Here is a 21,137-nt window from a genome sequence, read left to right on the forward strand (position 1 = left end):
CAGTTAGGTCATATGTAAAAAGAGGTGAATACTTGCAAGGGCCCATCTTTAAGAGTAGTTTTTGTCAGTATTGTCCTGTAGTTATATTACATAATAATATATTCTTTAGGCGGGGGTAGCTTTGTCCATCAAAGCAATTTGTCAACTTAGCTGAAATTTGGTTTTAAGAGCACTCCAGGGGTGGAAACCCCCTCCCAATGCAGAATGGTAATTTCTTCTTTTAGAAAGCAATAAGGTTAAGTGACTTGCTCAGGGCCACTCAGACAAAGTGCCAAGCGTCTGAGGATGAATTTGAATTCTGGTCCTCCTGACTCCAGGGCCAGTGCTCTAGATACTGAGCCATCTGGCCGCCCCAGATTGGGAACCTCTTTACAATTTAGAGTGGCGTTTCCTCCGGGGCACAGAGAGTGAATGTTGGGCCTGGGTCACCCAGCTGGTCTGTGTTAGAGACAGGAAGGAGACTTGGCTACATTATTACAATATTCTATATGTAATACACTTTACGTGTCATTCCGCGGACTGTGGGTTTGTAGTTTTAATTGAATACGCATTTGTAGGCAGTATGAAAAATGGTTGGAAGCAGGGAAACCAGGAGGCCATTAAACAAACGCATAAATGAATATATCATCTTTAAACCGTGTAATTATGCTTTATATTTATATCTGAAGTTACAAATACATGTCCCTTCTTCCGCTGGCGCCTCGGGGCGGGGAGAGCTCGGGCAGGCAGGACCGGGGGAAGGGACAGGGGCAGGATTTTCCGGAGAAAGGACCGGGAGAGCGGCATCCGGGGGAACGGCCCCGGGGATGAGCTTGGAGAGCTCCTCCGGGGGTTCTTTCCTTGGAGCCCCTGGGCTTCTGGGGCAGATGCGGGGAGGAGCCCCTGGGCAGCCGGGGCAGATGCGGGGAGGAGCCCCTGGGCAGCCGGGGCAGATGCGGGGAGGAGCCCCTGGGCTTCTGGGGCAGATGCGGGGAGGAGCCCCTGGGCAGCCGGGGCAGATGCGGGGAGGAGCCCCTGGGCAGCCGGCAGATGCGGGAGGAGCCCTGGGCTTCTGGGGAAGATGCGGGAGGAGCCCCTGGGCAGCCGGGCAGATGGGGAGGAGCCCTGGGCTTCTGGGGCAGATGCGGGAGGAGCCCTGGACAGCCGGGGCAGATGCGGGAGGAGCCCTGGACAGCCGGGGTAGATGCGGGAGGAGCCCTGGGCTTCTGGGGCAGATGTGGGAGGAGCCCCTGGGCAGCGGGGCAGATGTGGGAGGAGCCCTGGGCAGCCGGGCAGATGCGGGGAGGAGCCCCTGGGCAGCCGGGGCAGATGCGGGAGGAGCCCCTGGGCTTTGGGGCAGATGCGGGGAGGAGCCCCTGGGCTTTTGGGGCAGATGCGGGGAGGAGCCCCTGGGCAGCCGGGGCAGATGCGGGGAGGAGCCCCTGGGCAGCCGGGGCAGATGCGGGGAGGAGCCCCTGGGAACTTTCAGTAGCGTTTTGATGAAGCACAATCAGCTTCGTTCGCCACCGTGCGCGCTCCTCGCGTTTTTACAAACAGCGCGACTCTGAGGGGTCCAAGGCTTAGGACCGGGAGGAAGCCTGGGCTCAGCGGCTCAGGGAGGGTTTGGAGCACTGACTCTTTTAGGAGACGGATGCTCCTTCCAGGCAGCCAGAGCAAGGTCAAGTCTCTCCCCCGCCTCGGACGTCGGGCTCGGGGGAGGGCGGGAGAGCCCCACACCAGCTCCCGGGGCGGCCGCCGGCAGCCTCCCGGCAGGAGGGTCCTCGTGCTTCTCTCCCCGCCCCCTCAGAGACACGTGCCAGCCGCCCGGCACGTGCACATGCCCACGCCCCGCCCTCTCCCTTTCCCTTTTCCCCTCCCGGCTCCCGACTTCCAGCCCAGGACCGGGGAGAGCAGGTGGGGGGCGGGGTTTCCCGGGAGGGCCGCGCAGGCGCGTTGGGCCGAGCGCGAGCCCCGCGGGGCGCGCGCAGGGGGAGGGCGCGGAGGCGGAGGCAGAGGCTGAGGGAGGCGGGGAGGGCGAGGGCGGGGGCGGTGCCGGTGACGCGGCTGAGGCGGCGGCAGCGGCGGGCAAGCGGTGGCGGCGCGTGCGGCGCGCGCTTCTCCGTGTCCTGGGAGCAGAGCCCCGGCCTCCGCCGCTCCCGCCGCCGCCATGTCGGGTCGGTCCGTCCGAGCTGAGACCCGCAGCCGGGCCAAAGACGACATCAAAAAGGTGATGGCGGCCATCGAAAAAGTGCGGAAATGGTGAGAAGGTGCCGGGGGGAGGGGGGGTGAAGTGTGTCGGGTGAGGGGGCAGGGCGCGGGGCCACGGAGGAGCGGGAGCGGGGCGGGCTGAAGGGTGGGAGCCAGCCGGCCGGCGCCGGGGGCGGGGGGCGGGGGGAAAGGGGAGGAAGGCGGAGCCATCTGCTGTTGCGCCTGCGCCGAGGAAAAGGACGCGCCGGCCTCGGCCAATCAGCGCGCCGCCGGCGTCCGGAGCCGCCCTCGCACGTGATGCTGGGCCCGCCCCTTCGGAGCCGGTGATTATTCTGATCGGGATTGCGTGTGAAGCAGGTGCATGCAGCTAAGGCTGCAAAAACGCGCGCCCTGTCCTCTCTCCGGGACGCTGCCTCGGCTGGGGGCACCTCCGGAACTCCCGAGGCCCTCCCTTCCAGGGCTGTGACCTGAGGTTCCCCCCCCTCCCCCTGCCGCTGCCCTTTTGGCCCTCGGGGTATCTCCCGTGCTGGGGGCGGCTTTCAGCCCCTGTCAAATCAGACCACGTCAGCGCTGCTTTTAGTCTTCCTTCTGTCTCCGTGGCTTGGCCCTGGTAACTTGAGTGCGCCACCTTTGTGAATCACGAGTCCTCCTAACCAGCCTCCCCCCACCCAGTATCTCCCCGCAATTACTTTGTATTGTTTTGTGCAAGTGTTTCCTTTAGACTGTAACTTCTTGGGAGCTGGGGTTTCGTAAAGTGATCCCCAGGGCTCGGTGTGTTTGGGCTTAATTTTTTGACTGATGAGTTTCAAGCAGGGCTTTAAATAAAGCCTTACAGCCCGCTACGTATTGTTAAGCAATACAAAGCCCCCTCCCCCCAAAAAGCAAACCTGCCATAGAGTTTACATTCCTTTGGAGGGAGCAAAGTCTTAAGTAGAAACCTAAATGCAAAATTTGTACGCGTAACTTTTCCTTGCGAGGCGGTAGCCAGCGATAGAAATAATATACAAAAGAACTTCCTCTTGGCGCTACCCGCTGGAAGAGTTGCACTGGATGGACCCTGGGGTATTCCTGCTCGGCCTTTTCATTTTAAAAATGCTCAAGCTGAGGCTCTGCTTATGACTTACCCAGTTAGACTGTGGAACTGGGGAAAGAGGGATCTGGATTCTGGTTCAGATTTTGGCTTTGCTACTGTGTAGCTCTGGGCTTTGGACAAGCGAAGGAAATGTCTGGGTTTCGGTAAAATGAGGGGATTGGGTTAGCTGACGTGGAAAGTTCCTTCTGAGTCTGAGCTCCAAACATATTGTCCTGGCATTCTAAGCCATGTGCACATTCTACTGTGCCATGTTGCTTCCTGGTACTTGTCATGTAGCTCATCCCAGGCTCTTCCTTGTTCCCCCTCCCTTTTGTCTTGTGAAGTCAACATCTGTAGAACCCTGTGTTTTGTGTATCTGGGGGGAGATTTCTGAGAATAATCAGTAGCTTATTTTACTTGTTCCTGATGACAGATCTCAGACAGAGTTTTAAATGACCTTCTTACTACTTAGAATAAATAAGGTTTTATTTTTTTGTTTGTTTCTTTGTTTCTGAAGTATCTCTCATTGTGAAGTTGAGAGAAGTAACAGGTTAGCAAAAGGAAACTTACTGTTATATTCATGCCATCATCTCCTAACTTGTATACTAAATAATACGTTCAAGATACTGATATTTGGAGCTACAAGGGAGTCTCCTTTTGACTTATCTTGATCTGATTAGAGAACCTGGGGTCCTGAGACTTGATTATTTTCCTGACATAATCAGAGACTTAATGAATGCTCTTGGACAGGTATTTCATTTCATTGTTCCCCTGCTTTCTGAATATAGGTTCCCTTCCCTACCACTTCTTTGTCCTTTTAAAGAACGAACTAATGAGATGTCTGTGAAGCTTTGAACTCTTTGATGTCAAGAAGTTAAAAATTCAAAATTTCAAAATAGCAGTCTTAATTTCATACTGAAAAGGCCATAATCTTAGTAACCATAGTAAGAATTGGGCGACTAGCTGAAAAACTTTTTCAAAATTTGAATTGAATTTAGAGGATTATAGCTCTCGTTGGAAGGGATCTTAAGAGGTGATCTAGTTTTCACTTCTAATTTTATAGATGACTTAACTTGGAGAAGGGATGTAGCCAAGGCTGAGTGTGTAAGTGTCAGAGGCAGGATTTGAATCCAAGTCCTCCTGACTCAAAAGTAGCATTTGACTATAGAGCTGTATCTAGTCCAACCCGTGTTCCAGACTCTCCACAATAAGTGATTGTCCAGCCTCTGCTCCAAGACTTCTCAGAGAAGGGAACAGGTATTTACACAGTGCCTGTTATGTGGCAGGCATTGTGCTAGATGCTTTACAAATGTTATTTAATTTTATTTTGTCCCGCTTACAACCCTGGGAAGTGGACGCTTTTATTATTCCCATTTTACAGCTGAGAAAAGGGGCTAAATAAATGTAAGTGTCTGAGGTCTTATCAGAGTTCTGGTCTCTCTTGACTCTGTGTTCTGTGCACTGTGGTGCCCCCATCTGCCTTCCCAGGTACCACAGCTCATTCAATCCTGCACTGCCCTAATTGGTCCTAGGTTTCCCTGAAGTCAAGCTTAAATGTGCAGGTTCTATCTACCCTTTTGTTTTTAGTATCTCGTCCTCTGGACAGTCCTTCAGATTCTTGGAGGCTGACGTCATTTCCTTGAAGATTCCTCGATTCCTCTTTGCTAAAAATCCCTAGCTCCTCTGTCCTATGATGGTTCTGCTCTGGATGCTCTCCAGCTGACCAGCCCCCTTACCCTGTGGCTCCATGTGAATGTGGGGAGAGAGCAGCACACCCTGTTCTTGGAAACTGTCTCACAGTGTCCCTCCCACTCCCCCACATCACATCGGCTCTTGGTCAACATTGCAGTGCTGATTCATATGAAACCTGTCTTCTCATACCCCCAGATCCTTTTCAGAGTAGCTGCCTGCCCCAATTCCCTTTATTTAAATTAGCCGTTATTATAACACCTGTAGAGAACACTTTTGTGGTTTACCAATTCTTTTTTTCCCCACTACAACTCCCCAGAGAGGGGAAAAACATCTCTCTCTCTCTCTCTATTAATCATCTGTGGAGAGAGTACAAGAATTTTCTTCATTTTATGGAATAGATGATAAATTGAGGTGACATTACTGATCACATAGCCAGCTATTTCATAAAGCACTTTAGGGGGCAGATTTGGGAATCACCATCCCTTCCTTCCCTCCTGTCATCCCACTGGCTTGCTGTCAGAAGTGTTTTCTTGTGATAAAGCTAGTTGGTTACTTGTTTCCAGGTACTTAGCACTCAGGAGGGAGAGGAAATGGAAAGAAAGGTCCTGTTTTTTGTAATCTAATGAGAATACAAACTGTACACTGGTGGAAAAGGAAATTATGTCCCTGGAGCAGATTTTTGTGTTGTTTTCTGTTAGCAACTGGATGAGAAAATGCAAATTAACATCTTGCTTTCCTGGAGGGAAATGTGTCCCAGTACTTCCTCTTCTCTTCCAGTTCTTGCCTTGGGGTGCTTGACTCTAGAAAGGTGTTTCTTGCTGCCTTCTAGGAGAGGAAAAGACTTGTACAAGTTGTATTTCAGTGCAAGCAGCCTAATGTTGGAAATGTGGCCATATGTAGTCAGACTTAAAACTCTCCCAAGAGGAGGTGACTTCCAAGCATTCTTTGTTTTGAAGAGAATTCCTAGCAGAGGTGCTCCCTGGTAAGAAGCTCTAAGAAGAGAAGGAGGGAATTCTATAAGCTCATGCTCCTTTTGGTCTCCTTGGTCATCTCTAACCAATGCCTTCCTTTTAGGGAGAAGAAGTGGGTAACTGTGGGTGACACATCCCTTAGGATATTTAAATGGGTGCCAGTAGCTGACAGCAAAGAGGTGAGTGAATTTACAACCACAGTTCAATTTTCCTGCCTCCTTGTTTCTGTGTTGAGATTATTCCTTATCCTGACCAGTAGTAATGTGGAACAGTTTGGGGTAGGCTACTGTTCTAGGCAATGAAGGTTGTTGACCAGAATTTGGAAGTGAAGACATTTTTCCCTGTTGGTCTCCCCCATAAGTAGCCTTTAATCTTATAAAATTGGGGCTCTGGGACCCGTACCCCTTGCTGGACCCCTTGGCCGTCCTTCCTGGTCTTTGGCTAGATTCCAGGTGCTGTTGCTGGGGCAAAGTCATCTCCTTTTTTCCTGAAGCCAGAGACAGTCTTGCTTAGCTTCACTTCTCTGCCTGGGCTAAGTAGAAGAAATTGTTGGTTATCTCTCACTTCTAGCTTGTTTACATCTATCTCACTCATTAGATTGTGAACTTCCCGAGAGCAGACACTGTATTTTATATTTCCTTGTATCCTTGGTTCTTAGTAAATGATTCCTGACACATGGTAGGTGCTTAATTAATGAATGGTTATTGACTAACTGATTTTTGACTGAGGAGAGATCTCAAAGGTAGAATTGGAAAGATAGAGCAGGTTGAGTAGAAGACATGTACATTCTCTTCTGCTGCTGTCATCCTTCATGCAGGCCCTCCTCCAAAAATCCTCATGCCCCTTTGTTGGTGCCCCAAGCATTCTCTCAGGTGACAGCAACAGACTTGGTAAAACTCACGGTCAACTTTCTGCCTGATGACCCCTGGGTGGTTCTTTTTCCAGAAGGAGAAATCAAAATCAAATAATTCAGCAGCCCGAGAACCTAATGGTTTTCCTTCTGACGCCTCTGCCAATTCTTCTCTCCTTCTGGAATTCCAAGGTAAGTTCTAGCTTTTTTTTTTTTTTTTTTTTTTTTTACTATAGGACCCATGTTCTATTCTTACCTTTTTAGTACAGAGTGGCCAAAGTCATTACTTCTTCTTGATGCACTTGCCCTTGTGCCCAGAGGGCAGAATTCTGGTCCTGACCATTACAGGAACTGTTTAGTGGGGGAAATGGGAGAAAGACAAGAATGGCTAATGACAGTTTATTTGGTGATTGACTTTATAGGCTCAATGCCATCCTCTTGTCTCCCCCATAGATTTGATATTGGGAGGATGAATAGCCGCCAGGCCTGGCTGCTGGTCATCAGTCAGTGTGATTCAGCAGTAGCTAAAGGAACTGAGCATGTTTGGTTGAGGGGTGGATAAAAGTCATATAGAGAAGAAATAGATTAATTTTTCACTCCATATGAATGTGGAAGAGCTCCTCTATTCCTTTTTGAGATGACTCAAATTACATCTTTAGCAGGAGACACTTCCCTTTTCAGCTGAACTTCAATTTGCTCTCCTCGTTTCTGCTGGATGACCCAGTTATTTATTTGCTCCTCCCTGAGCACTAGAGCTGGTTTTTCCTTTCTTTGAAAGCCCAGTCTTTATCACAATGCCCGCCCACAGTGAATCCTTACAGATGATTATTGATTAATTTGACCATTGGAAGCCTACTACCCCAAGCCTTCTCTTAGGTACTCAAAGTTAAATTGATGCAGTAACAGGATCTCACTCTGGAACTGAAGACCTAATCAAGTTAGAGGGTATACTTGATTTCTTTAAAATAGTCAGCATCTGGTAATTAGATAGAATTAGATAGAAAATCTTTGTTAACTCCACTGCAGAGGATGTGTCCCTTTTGTGTATTTTTAAGCAAGCCATAAGGGAAGCTTCCTTAGTTTTGGGAAAGACTGTTCTTTTCCTAGGATGTGTGCAACATAGACTTTGGCTTCCATCTTTCTTTTTTTAGTAATTGTACAAACTTGTTCTTGGGGCTTGGGAAAGTTCATTTTTTGTTTGGTGATTACCATCAAAATCAAGGTAAAAATTGCTTGAGAATGAGGCCTTTTTCATTTGACTAGAGGAAATCTTGTAATCAAAAACCTTTTTTCCTCTCCAATGGTTGTACCTAATTTACCAAAATACTGAGTGTAGATCCTCTCCTTAAGGAAGACCTTTATAAAAACATGAGATACTTTACTGAGATCCTTGTCACTGGAAGTATTAAAGCAGAGAGGAAAAACCATTCATCAACCTGATACCTTGGAGACCATTTCTGCCAGAGGTGGGAGATTGGCTTCTGCTTTCTGTGAAATCTACCCAAGTGCTTGGATGATATTTTATAAAAATAGAAGATCCACAGTCAGGAGGGAGGATGGAATGGATATTGTCTTTGTGACAGTGATCTTCCTCCTAAAGTAGAAATAGCTTACAGATATAAAGATTAGAACTCCATCTTGATTCTACACTGGCACTAAAATAAAACATGTTTGAATTAGTAAAAAGACAGACCTGATAACACTCTGCAGGGCTTTGAAGTGAAGTTAATGCCCAGAAAAGATCAGGCCCCAGGGGCCCCCTCTAGTGCCCAGGAAGAAGCCAAGCTTTTGGCCCGACTCAGAGCTACTCCTACATGCGTAGTCTGCAGGCACCTGCCTTTCCCTTCATTTCCTTCCTTGATTGTTCTTGGCTTTCAGATGAGAACAGCAACCAGAGCTCCATGTCTGATGTCTATCAGCTCAAGGTGGACAGCAGCACCAACTCGAGCCCCAGCCCCCAGCAGAGTGAGTCACTGAGCCCAGCGCACACCTCAGATTTCCGAACAGATGATTCCCAGCCACCCACATTAGGCCAGGAGATTCTTGAGGGTAAGTGCTGGGACTTTGAGGGACACCAGTACAGAAGGTGTCACCGTGTTGTTTTTTCTTGGCCAAAACAAAACCCAAAGAGTAGAAGCTTTGAATCGCCCAGCATACATTGGGAAAAAGACCTGAGGATGAGTTGGGGGAGCGGTATGGAAAGGTCACTTTGGATGGGCTGCCTGGATAATGCTTTAATTCCCATCTGAAGTTGTCCAGCTATTGATAACAGAAGGGAACAGTGAACACGGGGGTCATTCATCTCAGCATGTAGTGGTTTTGCTGTCATGTTATAATTAATGCTGTCAGATTTGAATATGAATGTCAATATGAAAATGAAATGAGAAGTAGCAAGTGCTGTGTCTGGAGAACAAAGGCAACCCTTCTGGGTGAGGAAAGGGGAACAGGGAATATTTCTTGGAGCATTGGAAGGAATGGCCATAGGCAGAGCCTGTAGGGGACCATTGGACTATAGAATTAGAGCATTGAGGCCCTTGTCTGGGATCCCACAGGTTGTGTCTGAGACAAAATTTAAAAAACTCTTCCTGACTCCAGGCCTTGTGCCCTGTCCATTCTGCCATGCTGCCTGAAGGCTTAGGGTGTGTCAGACAAGGAAGGTCCTGGGGCCTTGGTGTAGAAATTAGAAACGATCATTTGTATTTGAAATTAGCAAGTAATTCTGTTTGCCTGGAGGCCAAGGTCCCTGAAAGGGAATTGGAAAAGGCCCTGATTTGGAGAGGTCAGCTTCCTCAACAAGAACCTGTGGTTAGGGTCTCCTTGTTCCTTGTTCAGAACCATCCCTGCCTGCTTCTGAAGTGGCTGATGAACCTCCCACCCTCACCAAGGAAGAACCTGTCCCACTGGAGACACAGGTAAGGAAAGTCAAGGGATTTTCTAGTGCCCAACAAATCTTTGAAAAGACGGTTGCCTTTTGGTCTGGGGAATGGCCATGCTGAAGGTGGGGTGAAGCAAACTTGTGAAGGAGGTGCCTGATGGCCAGCTGTGTGCTAGAAGGCATGGCTGAGGCCCCCGAAGGCTGAGCAGCGGCTAGGAGCCGTAGGCTGACGTTCCAGCGCAGCTCCTCTGACTGACCTCTCTGCCTTCTCCCTAGGCTGCAGAGGATGAAGAGGATTCAGGTGCCCCACCACTAAAGCGTTTCTGTGTGGAGCAGTCTGCTGTGCTGCAGGCGGCGTCAGAAAGCTAGCGACACCCTGGCACCCCTGCCCGCTTGGCCCCTAGTCTCTATTTATTGAATTCTGGTCCTGGCTGTGCTGTGTTGCTGGGGTGAAGGCAAGCATTGGGGTCCAGAGACTGCGTGTCTCAGCCCCTGGGGCTGAAAGGCCCCAGGAGGGAAGGTGGCCAGAGGGACGTGGGGTATGGCGTCATCTTTGTGTCCATGGTACCTGTCTGCTTGCTCCTAGGAAGAGGGCTGCTTCTCCCCCTCTGCTTTCCTTAGGGGACTCAAGCTGCAAAGTGGTTGTCCCCAGGAGTTCCGCAAGTACCGGGTTCTGGGAGTCCCCAGGGCACCCGGGCCTCCAAGTGGAGTTCGTGCCTCTTGGGTATCAGGCCCTGCCCCTGCCTTTTTGTAGCCAAGCCCGGAGCATCAGCTGTCATCCCTAGTTGTGTGGCCTCTGCTCCTCGGGCTGACCTGCTAGGCCAGCGAGTATAGTGCCGAGAGGGCTAAGTGCCCTGTAGAGACACAGCACTTCAGGGGATCCTAGCGACCCTCGTTGGGGCTGTGGACAAAGCCCGTAAGCTGGCGAGCTCTCCCGGCAAGGGCAAGAGTGAGCCCTTCAGCCTCAGGTAGGAGTGGGGCTAGGGCTGGCATTGGAGAGGAGAGGGTCAGGATTGCATGCCATGGCCTAGTGGAGGCTTCTGGGAAAAGGAGAGGCTTCTTTACCACCTGATTGAGCTTGGAAGTGGATCACATGGATTTCCATTTGCCTGGGCCCTTTTGCCTCTTCCTCAATTGTCTCCCATTGAGCTCTCCCCCAGCTGCTCTCTTCCTCTTACTCCCCTTCCTCACACACCCCCTTTTCCTGCTGTCCCCTCCCTTCTGGTGTGGCCCCTGTCCCCAGTCCTGGGTCAGCACTGCTGCTACAGCTTATGTCCTAGCAAGAGTGTGAGGTTCTGGGAACACCGAACCCAATTCTTCTTCAGCTCAGACTTTCTGGAAAGTTTCCTTTTCTTTGAAATCTGCATGTTGAATCGAACTTTGTGATATTATTTTTTGTTTTAAAAAAGAAGTTTAAGAAAATTGAAATGGGCGACTATGAGTGAAGACATATTTTAGCACTGAATAGAATATTTTTAAAATTAAACTATTTGAAATACACTCTGTTGTTGTGTGAGTGCTTTGCTTCTCTTCCCTGTTTCTCTGACAGAAGGCTAATCAGGGCCTGGAGCTCTGGCAATCCCAGAAAAGGTGATTGAAAGAATCTTCCCAGAAACCTAGATTTGAAAGGAAGGGATCTCAGATGGAATCTAGTACAACTGCCCTGGTGGAAAATTAGGAAACTGACTTTAACCCCCCTTATTTAAGTGACTTGTCTGAGGCAGCTGGGAGATTTGATGAGTGAGAGAATGCCAGATGGGGGTTCCAGAGGGATTCAGATCTCTTGGTCTTGGACTCTCTGACCACCAGGGAGGAGGCCAGCTTCCCTACCTCTGAGGAGTCGAGATGAATGGGGGATTCCATTTCTGCTGGAAGCTGCTGTAGCTGGTACAGGGGTCTCACTGCAAAGTAAGAGACTTTTTGGTCAGCCTTTGAAGATTTCCCATGGGGAGGCGATGGGTTAGGCTATTATTTAGTTATGCTAAACCGGTACAATTGGGACTAAGGAAAACAGAATTTAAAGCTTAGAAGGGACCTCAGAGATAACTTAGTTGAGCCAACCCACTTTGTTTGGCTCCAAGTGGAGGCCGAGAGACTTCTCCAGGGCCAACTGAGGCCCCTCTCAGACACGACTGAACCTAGGTTCTATGGCTATAGAGTCTTTCCTCACTCAACCTGTTTCACTAGTCCATCTGGTTCCTTATAATTGTAAATATATCACAATTTAAAAACAAAAGTTACTTCTGATAAACATTTTCCTACTTTCCATCTTTCTTGGGAAGAGAATGAGAATTTCTGCCTTCAAAGAGTCTGCTTGGCCCTTTTGGGAGCCTCATTTCTCCACCTGCATGACACTTTAGAAAGCCTAGCTTGCACCATTGCTCTGAAAACCAAAAAAGGCCACAGAAGTGCTGGAGAATGAGAAAGCATTTATTAAGTGCTGACTTTGTACAAATTATCCTGCTGAAAGCTTGGAAGAGACTACCCCACCTCCAAGGGGGCTCACATTCTAATGAGGGATACAATAGTCCCCAGTCAGAAAGAAAGGTCCTTCAGATAGATCTTTAATGTTCTTATAAAATCCTATTAGTTTTTGCTACTGAACTAATTGACAATGCCAAGGATTTTGGTGGTGTGAAACTGTTTTGGATCTCTAAGAGCTGGGGCTGCAATGCTTGCAGGAGTTGTTGCCAGTTGGCATCTGGGTGGAAGGAAATTGTTTACCCACACATGGCCTTGGGGAGGTTGGGCTAGAAGTAGGACCTGTGCTCTTGGAGAGGTTCTTGCCAAGACTTCTTGGGCTGACCTACCTGTCCATGACATTTAGTGAGTACAAAAGGTGGGTCCCTTCGCCAAGGTGCTTCTTCCTCTCCATGAAGCCTATTGGGGCCAGGTGAGAAGCAGACCCATGTTTCTGTCAGGGCTCTAGGCTCTTGCCTTTGGGATCTGAGGGGAGGCAGAGGTGGTTGAATTTGCCCAGCATAAGCCCTCTCCTGGCTTTAAACATTTTTCAGGTTCAGAGAGGCTGGTTTGTTGTACCCCAAAGTGGAAAAGAAAATGCTGAGGCCTTCCCACAGTGCAGTCAATGCAGATAAAGGACTAACCTCCACCTCTACAAAGTCCCTGGATCAATCCTTGCCTTCGGACATCCCATAAAGTCAGGCAAATGCAAAAGGAAGTAAAAGTAGCTTTGGTGGGAGCTGGATCTATATTGAATTTTGAGCTAGCCAAGGAAGCACTTGGATACTCTGGTTAGCTGAGGTATCCTTGTGTTTTTTAGTCAATTCTGTGACCCCATTTGAGGTTTTCTTGGTAGAAATTACCATTCTCCAGTTCATTTGAGAGCTGAGTAAACTGAGGCCCAGAGGGGTTTGTCCAGTCATATAGGCATTATCAGTAGCAAAGCTGTTTCCAAATCATCCAAACTCATCTAACCCTCTTTCTACTGCACTATCCAAAGCTGTCCTGGTTTTCACCATCTCTTTTACAACCAAAGTGAAGGAAAAGCTCAGGGAAGATAAGAAGGAACCACCAATGACCAGTTAGGAAAAGAAATCTTTGAGGCTCTCACTCTGTATGGTACTAAGTGGGCATGTCTGAATCCCTGGGTATACAGATACAAGGTCTGCCCCCGAGAGAACCCACTAGAGAAGAATGCTTGTGGAGTGGGATGGCATGGTCTGTGTGTTGGATTAGAACAAGAACATCAAAATTACTTATAAATAACAAAATTAGACATTCCCTAGCCAAATCAAAGTGATGATACTAATTCATCAGATAATTCATGAGTACTTAAATGTACAAGACATTTTTGGATAAGTTGTTTTGGGATTTTTTTAAAATAGCTTTTTATTTTTCAAAATACATGCAAAAAGAGTTTTCAACATTCACAATTGCAAAACTTTGTATTCCAAATTTTTCTCCATCCCCCCTCTCCTAGACAGCAAGCAATCTGATATAGATTAGACATGTATAATGTCCTCTAAATGTATTTCCACATTTGTCATGCTGTGCAAGAGAAATCAAATCAAGAGAGGGAGGAAAAGCAAGGAAACTAAAACCAAAAAAGATGAAAATAGTATGCTTTGATCTACATTCAGTGTCCATAGTTCTCTCTCTGGATGAGATTGGCATTTTCCATCCCAAGTCTATTGAAATTGCTTTGAATCAGTCATTGTTGAAAAGACTTGGGAGTTGACCATCAGAATTGATCATGACATTATTTTGTTGTTGCTGTACACATTCTCTTGGTTCTACTCATTTCACTTAACATCAGTTCCTGTAAGGCTCTCCAGGCCTCTCTGAAATCATCCTGATGATCATTTTTTATAGAACAATAATATTCCCTTACATTCATAAACCATAACTTATTCAGCCCTTCTCCAACTGATCGGCATCCACTCAGTTTCCAGTTTCTTATCACATCAAAAAAGGCTGGTACAAACATTATTGCACATGGGGATACTTTTCCCTCTTTTCTGATTTCTGGGATACAGACCCAGGAGTAGCATTAAAGGATCAAAGAGTATGCATAGTTTGATAGCCCTTTGGGCAGTTCTAAATTGTTCTCCAGAATGGTTAAATCAGTTCAAAACTCCACCTACAATGTATCAGTGCCCTAGTTTTCCTACATCCCCTCCAACATTTATTATCTTTTCCTGTCATTTTAGCCAATCTGAGGGGTATGAAGTGGTATCTCAAACTTGGCTTAATTTGCATTTCTATAATAATTAAGAGCACTGTTTCTTATGACTAGAAATGGCTTTAATTTCTTTGTCTGAAAATTGTTCATATTGGATACCAAGTTGTACTAGTTGGGTTCAGTCAAAAGCAAATGCTTTTTAACATTTAGGGTATCTGAAGGCACAGCAGATGGAGGCCTAGTCCTGGATTTAGGAAGACCCAAGTTCAAAATCAACCTGACCCTAGACACCAGTGACTCTGGGCAAGTCACTTCCCCTATTTGCCCCATTTTCATCTGTAAAATGGGGGAAATAGTACATATCTCCCAAGATTATTGTGAGGATCAAATAAAGTTCTTAGCACAGTGCTTGACACATAGTAATAGCAAACATGATATAAACATTTGCTATTACTAATTATGTGTCAGCACTACACAAAGAAAATGCCCTAATTCTGTGACACAGTTGAAAAGTTATGGAGAACAGAAATCTTTACAATCATTGTTTTTATTCAGTCATATCCAACTCTTTTGTGTCCCTACTTGGGGTTGGAAAAAAATTCTGGTTTATTGCTTCCTTTCCAGCTCATTTGACAGGTGAGTAAATTGAGGCAGATAGGATTAAGTGACTTACCTAGGGTCACACAGCTAGTAAGTGTCTGAGGTCAAACTTGAATTCAGGAAGAAGAGTCCTCTATCCACCCAGTACTCTATCCACCAAAAATCTTTTTTGCCCATACAAACACATATAATTGTATACATATCTACTACATATGTATACACATATAATTTTAATCTTGTTTTATAAAGGTTCTCTTTGAGGACAAAAACTTTGATGTTCCTAACACTTAGAATAGTATTTTGCACAATAGTTCCTTGCACACAACAGACATTTGATACTTCTGTAATTTCATTGCATTGATATCCCTTGTAGTCTGCTTGTTGTCTGATTTCTATATATCTTTTTGCTTTTCCATATTTTTTTACAGGGATGGAGGGGAAGGGAGGAAGGGAAAGGAAGGCAATTGGAGATTAATGACTTGTCCAGGGTCACAAAGCTAGTGAGTGTTCAAGTGTCTGAGGCTGGATTTGCACTCAGGTGTCCCTGACTCAGGTCTCATTTCACAAATGAGAAAACTGCCACTATAACTGAAGGACTTGGCAAAGGTAGGATCCAAACCAAGTTATTTTTTCTTCCTGTTCCTTTCCGCTATACTAATTACTATATTACCCTATTAAAATGTAAATATTACTTCAGGGTTAATTTTATTTAAAAACTCTCTCTTTCCTTTACTCTGCACAAAGTAAAGACTTTATGCCTGTGGAATAGAACATCCATTAGTAAGCATGCCGATGACCCTGGTGTTATGGTGACTGTGAAGTCTTGAATGTTCTGCCAGTGGAGCGCAGGCGCCAGCAACTCTTACTCATCTGGAATAGTTTCAAGTCTGACCCACTGATAACTGAATGTCTGCTGGTTCTGACAGATGGCTTCCCTGAGGTTAGAACATGGTAGTGGCCAGCTGAAGACAAATCAAGGAGGGGTTGTGCAAAACAAAGGCAGGTCCTGCTCAACCATGAAACGACATCCTTGACATTCTTGGCAAGGCCCTGAAATAGGATATAGGGCCATCCACAAAGCCTCTTTCCCACCTGGATACACTCCTTTAGGACTCTGACTTCAGTCACCATTGGGAAATACCATCCAGCAAGATCCAATCTTGCTTTCATGTTTCTTCAGAATCCTCTTCTGAGTGGAAGACTACAAACCCCATTTAAGGGGACACTGAGCAGACAGTTCATTTCCTACCCGAGCTGTATTTATTTGGGTGTTTTCTATCATGCCCCTTGTCTTCCCTTTTTTATCTTTCCTGTTTTGTCTTTCTTCATTGGATTGTCAGCTTGAGAGCGGCGACTTTTTTGTTCATGTTTTACCCCTAGTGGTTAGCACAGTGCCTGGCACATAATAGGCATTCTGTTCCAGTTGCTAAGGAGTTTTGTCTATTCCATCTTGTCCTGTACTCTTCCATCTTGTGCCTCTGTCCTTCCTGTTTTTCCCCCTTCCTAGAACACATTTGATTGCTGGAACTGGATTGGTTAATTCAACTCAGTACCAACTATAAACCCAGCAATCTAAACTATGGCAGATTGCCTCTCAAAGCACTATGTACTACAGGCCCCCCCCCCCAAAAAAAAAAAATTGGCCACATTCTTATTTTAGTTCTTATCAATAGTGATACATGGGGTCCAACACAATCAAGAGCAGATTAGCTAGCTCTAGATTAACTTCTTCAGCCCAATAAAGTGTCAGGAAGAATATGATCACTTCTCATCCCAGTTCTGTAGAATGATTCATTCACTCTTGCATTAGTCAGCATTAGTAGAGGTCCTTGCGCCCATGCAAATAGCCCCTGCCCTTTAGTAATTTTGTACTCCAAGATGAGACTAGGATCTAGGAAACTAAATAACTGGATTAGGTCAAATAGCAGGGTTCATGTTAATGATTTAAGTATTTAGCTACATTGGTCTCTATATACTTGGCTGTGCTCCCAATTGGAGCCCCCTAACTTGTCTCTACTGCCCCAAAATGAATGTCATGGAACATCACTTTCAAAGGAGTGGACAGAAGAGGGTTCATAAAAACCTAGACTTTGAGGAGAGTGAAAAAGAGAGGGAAGGCCTGCTGAATCTCTCCTGATCTTAATGCCAGTGCCTTCCTTCTACTAATTATCTCCCCTGCACAATTTAGCTTTTTCTTCATCATTGACTGGCACTCTTTGAAAGGCACAGTTGGCCCAATATGTGCTTTTCTAGCAGACATAAAGTGCTCCAGAGTGGAATGGGCCTGGTGTCTGGATACTTCTTGGGGAGTTAAAAGCGATGCAGAAAGTAGGACTGCTAAATAGCATCAGGTTAAAGAAAGCTCTGAAAGGTAGGTCATTATCCCCTAAGGCTAAGGTGAACCAATGGGAAGTTTCAGAGTAGCCTCAGGAAAGGAAGTCGCTTCTATTTAATAGCTCAATTAGATTTTAACCATCTATTGCAAAAGAAGAAAAATTGGGGTTGTTGGCGGCCCTTAGTTCTTGAAGAGGACCATGACTTGAGGGAGGTGAAGTCAGGACATTCAAAAGGATTAGATTTAAGTGAGGGAGGGCTGTGCAAGGTCACCTGCCTCACTTTCCCCTCCAAAGCCATCAGGGTCTCTGGCCAGGATGATAAAGAGATGGCCCAGAAGCAGAGGGAGAAGTTAGCCTTTTTAAGTTAAGGTCTTTAACTGGTCTAGGTCAGACTAAGACCACAGTAATTAAGGCTAAGTACCAATTAAAGTAAAGAATGGTCTCTTTCACCTACCCTTTAAATGAATAAACCTGGGAGGGGGAAGACCCTCAGGATTCCTGACCAAAATGGTGCCCTGCCCTATCCCTAATTCTTAGAAGTCAATAAATTTTAGAAACAAAATCGTTTGCTATGTCTGAGAACAGGAAAGTTTCTCTCTCCCCAAAATACAGACTCATCTTGGCCAGAAATCACCTCAAAAGCGGTTCTCTGCTCACTGAAAAGAAAATTTGGCTTAACCCCAAAGTCACACTGCTAAGTCTGGTTGGAGTCAAAGGATCTTAGGGACCTGCTCTCATGACAACACAAGAACACCCTCTTTGGGCCTCAGTTTCCTTATCTATTAAAAATAAGGGTATATTCAATTAGATGGTCTCCGAGGTATCTTCCAAAACTAAATCCACCTTGTGAATGAAGTTCATTAATGATCAGCAAAGTTGGCTCACTGGGAAGAAATTGCTATTTTTTTTATCGTCATCAAATAAACAAAAACATACAAAAGTAACTTTGAAAATCCAAAATTGGCTTCCTAGCCTCGTCTCTTCCCACTTCCATCCATTGTCCAGTCTGATGACAGTGATTTCCTAAACTCAGGTCTAATACTTGAGTATCAGTACTTTCTTCCAGGGCTCAGTCTTCAATGGCTCACCATTATTACCAAGGCCAAATCAAGCTCCAGCTCCTCCACTCAACTCCTCTCCACACAATCCAATCTTGGGCCCATGGGCTGTTTCTTCACATAACTCTGCATTTTCAGGCTCCTTTGCACCAGCAGTCTTTTCGGTCTTGGAATATTTCTTTCCTCTTCACCTCCAAGACTTACCTCAAATCCCACTTGTGCAGGTAGCTTTTCCTGGTCTCCCTCGTTCCCCAATGCTTTCCCTTAAAAGTTAACTTCCATTTATGTTTATGTCTTGTACAGAATTGTTTCTTGGTTTTCTCCCCACATTATAGAATGTCTGCCCTTTGGGGGCAGGAATCCCAATTTGGGCCTTTCTTTAATATCCTCAGAGTTTAGATCTGTGTAAGGGACAATGTAAACACTTAATGAGGGATAACTGGCTGACCTTTAAAACCTGAATAAATGTCAGCTATTGTTTGGAGTATTTAGCATTATAAAGTTCTTTTAAAAAGTTCAAATAAGTGATCAATCATGCTTACATTCGCTTTTCTTGTCCCCAGGGCTTAACAGTTTGAGTTTTGTTTTGCTTTTGAGGTTCCTCAAATAAGGACGGCAGATTTGCAGACATTTAGCCTGCAAAAAAGAAAACTTTGAATCCCAACTTTCCTGATCCTTTAGGATATAACATCCTAGCGATCTGAGAATTTAAAAAGCCGTCCTAGTGAAGGGAATTGACTTTCCTAAGTTTGATTCTGAAAGTAAAAGCAGCTGTGGCAGAGACAGATTTATGTTTGAAGTACGCAAATGTGGCCCTAAACTAAGATTCTTGTTTCTAGGTGAGGTGGACTTGCTAGGAAGAACCTTGGCAAGCAGGGACCCAGGGGCTGGGGGAGAAGAAGATTCTGGCTCATATGCTTTAACACCTCTGAGGGGTTCTTTCCTTCCAGGGTGGAGATGCTGTCCCCGTGCAGATTAGTATTGCCAGTGATTCTGGCTGACTATAAACCTTAGCCAGTTTTTACCTTACCCAGTTACTTACCTAGAATCAAACATTTAATAGAACAAAAAACCAAAGTGCCCACAGCCTCCCCCCCATGAGATCCCGTTGAATCCAGGGCTGCACAGGAGAGCTGGCTCCCTGCTACGAGTTTGCAGCTAGACTAACAATACAGATATGGACAGGCTGTCCCAAATCGATGTTCCAGTGTCGAGTTTTCTGGGAAGTGGGTGCAGGTCTGGTTATTTTTTCCCTCCCTCAAATAGAGTGTACTTGGACACTGCAAAGAGGTGGGTGGGGGGTAGGGGACCTTAAACTACCGACAAACATTTTGCTGAGGGTGGCAGCGGAGGCCCGGGGACGGCGAGCGGGCCACGGGTCAGAAAGACTGCCTTGGGGTACCAGATGGGGGCCTTCGGAGGTTTGTCTCTTTTTTTTTAATCCGTAAAATGGGAGAATAAGAGCACAGGATGGTGAGGATCACATAGTGTCTTGGTAAAAGCGCTGAGGACGGGGCGCCTGCAGGGAAGCGCAAAGCCCCAGTGGATACGGGGGGAGGAGTCATGCTCAATTTAGCCCAGGCTGGGGCCCTGCTCCCTTCTCTCCGAACCTGAATTCAGAACTGAACGCCCAGAACGGCGGGTTCGCCCCTTGTCTGACCGCGGAACACTGCGGAGACCCCGGGGCCGGGGCTCCGATTCTGGACTTTCAGACTCCCTCCGAGAGTCACAAAACAAAAGTTGGTGAGAAGAGTGGTTCCGAGCAGTCCCTGAGCCCGGGAATCTAGACCCGGGGGGCCCCGGGATGGGGGGTGGTGGGACACCCCGACACTGTCATCCCCCAACACCCCAGTGCCATTGGGGTCCTGCGCGGCTCCGCGTCCCGCCCGGACTCAGACTTCCCGGAGGCAGGACGCGAGCAGTGGGACACTCCCCTCCCCCCCGCTTAGTGGTCCTCTCCTTTCGGGGGTGATCCTCCCCCAGAGCGCCGTCCGGCCTTTCCCAGATGCACTGAACCTTCTAAGGAGCCCAGGCTCCGGAGTGTGTCCGCAGAGCATTTCGGAAGGGGGGGGGAAGGAGGCGCCCGGGTCCGGATTTGTGGCCAAGGGGACGCCTCGGGGTCTCCCATAACAAAAGGGGGCTCCCCCGGCTCGGAGAACGGAGAGAACAGGCTTTGTTCCCTTTAACGCTAGCCCTCCCGAGGGCCCCCCAGAGAGAGACTGCAGGCGGCCCTTCGAGCCCCGGGACGCGCGGCCCCTCCGGGCCCTGACGCCTCTCACTGGGCCTTGGCCTTGGCCCTGGGCACCCTCCCGGGGTGTGGCCCCGCGCCTCCCGCCGCGCGCGGCTCCTTTAAGACGGGGGCGGGGCCCAGAAGGAAAGACAAAGCCCCCGGACGCGCGCGCCCCGCCCCCCTCCCCTCCGGCGCACGGACCGTAGTGCCCGGATGTCGGTGTCGCCGTCGGTGACAGATGGCGCAGTGTCCGTAAGGAGCGGAATTCTCCTGCTTGACCCCTCCGCCGACCCTCTCCCCCTCACTTAGCCCCCGACTCCGTTGGTCACCCACTGCCTCCCACCCTCACTGGCGCCCTCCCTCCCTCCGAAAATCGAGAGCCGGCGTCCAGCGCTTACATAACTTGACCTTTCACCTCTTCACACTGCCCTCTATTGCGCCGCAGCCCAACTACCCGGCAGGAGCCGAGGAGGGGCGGGGCCTTCGAGAGCTGAGCGACGGCCAGAGGGAACCAATCAGGCGCGAGCGCCGGCTGGCTCTCCGCCTATTGCGGCCGTCGCCAGAAGCGCCACGGGGGAGCAAGTTAGTGTGAGCGCCGGACGGGCGGGGGGAGGAGGGCAATCT

The 21,137-nt window shown here is 47.7% G+C and overlaps 1 protein-coding gene across 2 annotated transcripts; it reads left to right on the forward strand.

Annotated features, from left to right (window-relative positions):
• The first annotated feature begins 2,041 nt into the window (after positions 1–2,041).
• Positions 2,042–11,147, forward strand: BCL7B (BAF chromatin remodeling complex subunit BCL7B). 2 transcript variants are annotated; one of them, XM_031967956.1, is made up of 6 exons: positions 2,042–2,238; positions 6,026–6,101; positions 6,868–6,964; positions 8,651–8,821; positions 9,605–9,684; positions 9,924–11,147. In XM_031967956.1, exons 1-6 carry the CDS (start codon positions 2,147–2,149, stop codon positions 10,014–10,016), a joined length of 609 nt encoding a protein of 202 aa, XP_031823816.1. In that variant the 5' UTR covers positions 2,042–2,146; the 3' UTR covers positions 10,017–11,147. The 2 variants fall into 2 exon arrangements, with proteins under 2 accessions (XP_031823816.1, XP_031823815.1); XM_031967955.1 differs by lacking the exon at positions 2,042–2,238 and adding an exon at positions 4,685–5,933.
• Positions 11,148–21,137: the final 9,990 nt, after the last annotated feature.

The sequence above is a fragment of the Sarcophilus harrisii genome, chromosome 4, assembly GCF_902635505.1.
Source record: "Sarcophilus harrisii chromosome 4, mSarHar1.11, whole genome shotgun sequence".
In the NCBI taxonomy this organism is placed as follows: Eukaryota; Metazoa; Chordata; class Mammalia; order Dasyuromorphia; family Dasyuridae; genus Sarcophilus; species Sarcophilus harrisii.